At 52.4% G+C, this 6,085-nt stretch overlaps 1 protein-coding gene across 1 annotated transcript in view; it reads right to left on the bottom strand.

The window, feature by feature from the left end:
* Positions 1 to 731: 731 nt before the first annotated feature.
* Positions 732 to 6,085, bottom strand: part of KSR2 (kinase suppressor of ras 2) — a 409,167-nt gene continuing 403,813 nt past the window's right edge. Inside the window, exon 20 of the mRNA XM_032876184.1 lies at positions 732 to 1,168. Coding sequence (XP_032732075.1) covers positions 1,162 to 1,168 — 7 coding nt within the window. The 3' untranslated portion in view covers positions 732 to 1,161. The remainder of the gene's footprint in view (positions 1,169 to 6,085) is intronic.

The following is a 6,085-nucleotide window of genomic DNA, read 5'->3' as shown; positions in this document are numbered from 1 at the left end:
GCAGACAGACCTCTCATGGGGAAACCGCTCTGGGACTTGGCACCAGGTAGGAGCTAAGAATGCAGACCCTCTTACAGTCTCCCTGCTTGCTTCCCCAAGAGGACTTACTAAGGGTGAAAGGGTGGGGGAATCCTTTGCAAATATAATCCAACACACGTCGATCAAGGACCCACATCTGTCGCTGTGGTGGACAAACTTAGCTGGTGTCGATGCCAGAGCAGGAGGAGAGAGAAAGAATGTTCTAGAACTTCCTCCCCAGACCCCCGATTCTCAGGCCCCAGACTTCAGGGGGTGTCAAGGATAAAGGCGAGCTGCAAGGAGCCCCCAGAAGTCATCTTGGCCAGGAAGCCATTGTGCTTTTCAAACAGCAGGGGAGCGCAGGGGCAGTGAGGCGAAAAGGGACGGCGCTCTCACAGAACTGGAGAAGGTGGCAGAAATGGGGACCCAGGCCCCAGAGAGGCCCAGAACTCAAAGACATGCAAGACTGTTTTGTGCACTTCGGAGCTATGTGCAAAGGAGTCACAGATCATGACAGGCTTGGGTGGGAGCCTCTGAGAACAGATGTTTACAAAGGAACAACTGAGCTCCCCAGCCCAGGTCTTGGCCCCGTGGCCTCCACGAGGTGGGTGCTCAGCCCGCCACCCCACCCCATCTTTCCAGACAGTGCAGCTGAAACCCACAACCCAGGGAATGAGTCAGCCAAGGGGCGCTCCAGGGCTGTGGTGGCAGGGCGCTCCTGCTTGTCGCGAGGGATCGAGAGCAAACGGTGTCGCGCACGGAGACACACATGTACACACAGACCGGTCCTGCAAGCCTGCCCACGCGGGCCTCCTGCCCTCGTCTCCATGGCCCAGGGGCTCTACCTACAGCCTCCAGTTCTCTTCTCGACACGGTCTCTGGGCCTCACGCATCAATCCCACTTCTCCCTGGCTGGTCCTGGTAAGTCCTAGCTCAGGGGTCCCGAACCCTGCCCGGGCAAAAGGGCACAGGTCTGGGGAGTGGGGAAGCTGCCGAACTTGGTCGTGCAGTGCTCCCAGGCCGGCCGGGGTCGGTACCCTCTGATGGTGAGCCTCTGGCCTCCTGAGCTGGCAGAGGGCAGAGCAGGGAAGGAGAGGTGGCTCGGGGGCTGAGGCAGCTGAGTGCTGTCCCTTTGTCCAATGGTCACAGCCTGGAGTGGGGAGAGAAGAGAAGGGCACGAGGTCACTGGATACAGCAATGCCATCTTTGGTGAATCAGCACCCTCTCGGTGGGCTAGGAGGCTTGAGATGAGAGCTCTTCCCGTCTATAAGAAATGGTGGAAGGAACACCCCTTTATACCGAGGTCCTACTATGTACCTGGTTCACGGACCTAATCTCATTTGAACCTGAGAATAACCTGCAAGATAGGCACCTTACACCCATTTCACAGAGGGGTATAGGATGGAGGCACAGAGAGGTTAGGTGTTTTGCCCAAGGGTGCACAGCCAGGAAGCAGCAGGGTCAGGATTGGAACCTAGAACTCTTCCCACTTGGAAGGGCTCCATAAGGGCTGGAAATACAGGAAGAGGAGGTGAGACCAGGAACCACCCCATACACTCCTGCTAGGAGCAGAGGCTTTGCTGACCACTGTTGAACCAAGGATCTGGGCAATCATGGCATATGTCAGTGCCCACTCTCCAGCAAGGTTCTGGAAAGAACCCTGAAGGTACACAGGTAATCTCTGTGTAGAAGGCAGCGGGGTAGAGGTGTCAAGATCATGGATTTAGGGTCCAGACCAACCTGGGTTCCAAAGCCTCCTCTCCTCATTAGCTGTGTGACCTCTTGGAAGGTACTTAGCCTCTCTGTGCTTTGGTTTTCTTCTAAGGAGAAACATAATCGTGCCTCCCTCCTAGGGGGAGCTCCGAGGAGTCAGCAGGGCAATGCAGATAGAATGCTTAACCCAGTGCCTGTCACATATGTTTGGTAAGTGGTACCCAGAGGATGGAGAGCATGCTGGTGGTCACGGGGAAGATCTGGACCGATGGCGTGCAATGGTGCAGTGCTATTGAAAAAAATCAGAAGCAGGGACTCCAACAGGCACTGTTACGGCAGCCTTATTCCCAGCAGCGAGAGTGCAAACAAGCAGCGTATCCACCAACAGATGGAAGGACAAGCCAAACACGGTACATATGTACAATGGATTAGTGCTCAGCCGTGGCAAGGAGTAACGTTCTAATACGCATCATACTGTGGATGAATCTTGAAGACAGTCTACGTGAAGACCCCAGGCACAAAAGAACAAATATCATAGGACTCCACGTGTATGAAATGCATAGAATGCGCAAGTTCACAGGGACAGGAGATAGGGGAGAGGTTACTGGGGGCTGGAGGGATTGGGAGTTACGGTTCAGTGGGTCCAGTCTGTGTTCGGAGGGGACGAAGGCTTTGGAAATGGTGGTAGTGGTGGCACAGCACCGTGATGTGATCAGTGCCACTGAATTGCACCCTGAAAAGTGGCTAAGATGGCAAATTGTATGTGATATATATTCCACCACTTTTTTTTTTTTTTTTTTTGAGTAGGCTCCATGCCCAGTGTGGAGCCCAACATGGGGCTTGAACTCATGACGTGCACGGAGATTAAGAGTCGGATGCTCAGCCAACTGAGTCACCCAGGTGTCCCTCTACCACCATTTGTAAAAACAATGTCATATACCCAAGCCCTCAGAGTTGTATATTTTAAGTAGAAGGATCATATGATGTGTGAGCTATATCGCAACAAAGGTGTTTTTTTTAAAACAAAGAAATGCCATGCAAGTCATGGAAGTCATAAATTTTCTAGTCATATTTAAAAGGTTAAAAAAAAGGTCAATTTAATAGTATATTCTATTGAACCCAATGTATCCCAAACACTAGAATTTCAATGTATCACCAGTCCTATCTGTGTATGGGGACAAATTACTTTATGTCCTTTTTTTTTTTTTTTTATCCTAAGTCTTCAAAATTTCCTGTGGATTTTATACTCACAGGACATCTCATCTCACTATATTTTGAATGTTCAAGAGCCACACGTTGGGAGTGGCCACTCTCAGGCAGCACAGATCTGGACCCTCGCTATTCAGAGTGTGGTCTGTGGACCAGCAACACCAGCATCACCTTGGGGCCCAATCTCCGGTCCCGCCCCAGACCTACAGAATGGGAATCTGCAATTCCCCTGCAGGTCTGGAATGCACAGGAAACTTCAAGATGCCTTGCTCTGGAATGCAGGCTTGTCCCAATCTTCTCTCCAGTTCACCATGTGGCAAGGTGTACAGGGATTCTGGAAAACCCAGCTCCTCAAGTGTGACCCACTGGAGAGGCAAACCCAAGGCCCCAGACGTAAGTTTGGAGTTAGCTGCTCACGTCCTTGCAACAGGTTGGCTGCTGTGGAGACCTCCTGGTTGGCCCCCTCCATGGATTACCAAGGCCTAGATAGGACCTACTTTAGCCAAGCCCTTTGCCAATCCCCTGATGACACAGCAGGCTTCTGGAAGGACTCCAGCATTGACCGCACCACTGGAGTGACCATCTCCAAGCCAGATGAGTGCGATCGAGAGAGCCAAGGGGTCTGATGTTGTGGGAAGAGAACATTTCAGATTAGGACGTTGGAGCCTGACCTGTGTTCCCAGCTTTGTCAATACCCCATGTAGATGTGGTTGAGTTCCTGAATGTCTCTAGGCCATAGTTTCTCCAAATGGAGGAGGTTGGATCAATCTGGAAGGTCCATTGAAGGCATCCCATGCATTGATTCTGAGTAGCTGGTGGTGGCTAGCAGGAGGGGTGAGCGATGATGGATGTGCTGTGATTGATTCACCATGCCTGCCACAGGTGCAGGAACAGAGCACAGATGCCACACACATCTGCATCCATCCTAGGATTACCTCTCCGAATACGAAAAGACACTATAAATCGAAGCCTAAAAGGAACAGAAGTCATCTTTGTTTCTCGGTATCAAAGTAGAAAAGTCCTGGGGATTACAAACCCCCAGGTGGAGGCCTGGATTCCCTCCAAGGGCTTTGCCTTGACATGACCTCCTCCGAGGGGCATTCCCTGACCCCTCCTTTCCACCCAAAGCCTCCAGTCATCCCTATTGCAATTTTGTCTTCTTGTCTTCTCAACACAACTTCATCTGAAATGATGACCCTTTTAAAACACATTTACCTGCCTGTTGTACCTGCTCTAGAAGGTCAGGGAGCTGACTGACTGCGTTTGCCCTTGGATTTGCACTCCATGAACCGGGCCTGGCACAGAGCAGGTATTCAACACACACAGACGGAGTAGAGAACGGAATGAGTGGGGGCGCCTGGGTGGCTCAGTGGGTTAAAGCCACTGCCTTCGGCTCAGGTCATGATCTCAAGGTCCTGGGATCGAGCCCCACATTGGGTTCTCTGCTCAGCAGGGAGCCTGCTTCCTCCTCTCTCTGCCTGCCTCTCTGACTACTTATGATCTCTGTCAAATAAATAAATAAAACCTTAAAAAAAAAAAAAGGAAGCGAATGAGTAGAAAATTTTACTGACCCTAATATCCCATCCTGCCAGACCACAGGGTCTCTAGTTCCCTGTTTCTCAGACCAACTGTACGGAAAAAAAATGGAAAAGAAGGCCCCCAGCTCTCCCTCCAACCGGGGAGCTTTAAGCCCCTCTGTTCAGTTGACTTCTGCCCTCTCCTCCCTGATGCCAGGGAAAGCAGAGGCCATACGGGTGATGTCCCAAATGACACTTGGGGTTTGTAACACCAAGCACTCTTGGGACCCCATCTGGACTCTGACACTCATTGGCCAACTTGCCTGCACTGGGTTAGCTGGGGAGAGTCCTTGCCTGTCAGAGCCTCCCTCTCTCTGTTTTCACATTCAAGTCATTCCCAGTCCTGGAAGGCCAGCAGGATGCAGCTGACCCTCCCTGCTGGGAGACAAAGGCTGCTTAAGTATACAAAACACCTGCTACGGGGGGACACTGTACCAGCTGCCCCAGTGCCCGGGCTGTCGTCAATCTCACCACACTCCTGCTAGAGCCGTCAGTCTGCCACCCTCATTCTTTAGAGGCTGCCACTGCCGCTCAGAGAGGCCGAGTAACCTGCCCAAGGCCACACAGCTATCAAGTGACGGAGTGGAGGTTCCAATCCTTATCTGCCTGACATGGGAGGTCTGTGCTCTTTTTAAGTGTCTAGGGAGAGGCTGGGCCGCTGGGGCCTGTCCTCCAGGCTCAGCAAGGTCAAATGGTGGGGTGAGGGGTAGCCTAGGGCCTCTCAGGTGAGATGCTGACAACTGCTCTGGTGTGCCATGTCACTCTGTGTGTGTGTGTGTGTGTGTGTGTGTGTGTGTGTGTACACCTGAGGTCCACCTCCAGGTATGGGCCTGAGCACAGGGCTGTGTATTCCTGGAATGTTCTTGTGCAGCGTGTGTGTGTCCCTAAGTGCTCCTATGTGCGTATATGGATACAGGTGTGTTTTTAGCGTAAGTTTCTGTGTGGTATGTCTCTGCGTGTGTGTGTATGTGTGTGTGTGTGTGTGTGTGCACGCACCTGGCTGTGTGTGATTTGTGCACAACCATCTGTGCCTGGAACAGCAGGACTGCGGGAGCGGGGACCTTTTGGAAGCCTCATCCAGGCCAGTCTCGCTCTCACCTTCTGGAGAAACCACAAGGCTGGGCCTGGGAGGGAGACCCCCAGAGAGATGCCCCATGAATTACCTCATTGAGAACCACTGATCTAGGTCTAAGAACGAGGAGGGGGAGGGCTCCAAGGAGGAAGCCTGAGAGACACTTATGGCCAGGAGAAGCTGAGAATCTTCCCTACCCTTGTCTTTGTGCAACAGAGAGTTCTGGAAGCTGTGAGATGTCATGATGGGGAGAGCTTGCTGGCCCTAGGGGGACATTTCCTGAAAGCCAGGCCTCCTGGAGGAATCCACCGTGTAGCGGACATATGGAGCTTGTTGGGTTAAGGCCATCACCTCGCACCTGATGATCAAACTCCCTGGGGCATGAGCCTTCATCAGGAAGAGGTAGCCATGGTAGCAACAGGGACCAAGGCCCTGGATGGTAGACCCTAGACTCCCCTGAACAGGAACCCAGTAAGAAGGCTGGCGGCTGGAGGAG

Source organism: Lontra canadensis, unplaced genomic scaffold (assembly GCF_010015895.1).
Source record: "Lontra canadensis isolate GAN:19392208 unplaced genomic scaffold, GSC_riverotter_1.0 scaffold58, whole genome shotgun sequence".
NCBI lineage: Eukaryota > Metazoa > Chordata > Mammalia > Carnivora > Mustelidae > Lontra > Lontra canadensis.
Note: the sequence above shows the minus strand (reverse complement) of the source record. Positions and strands in the feature narration are given on the sequence as shown.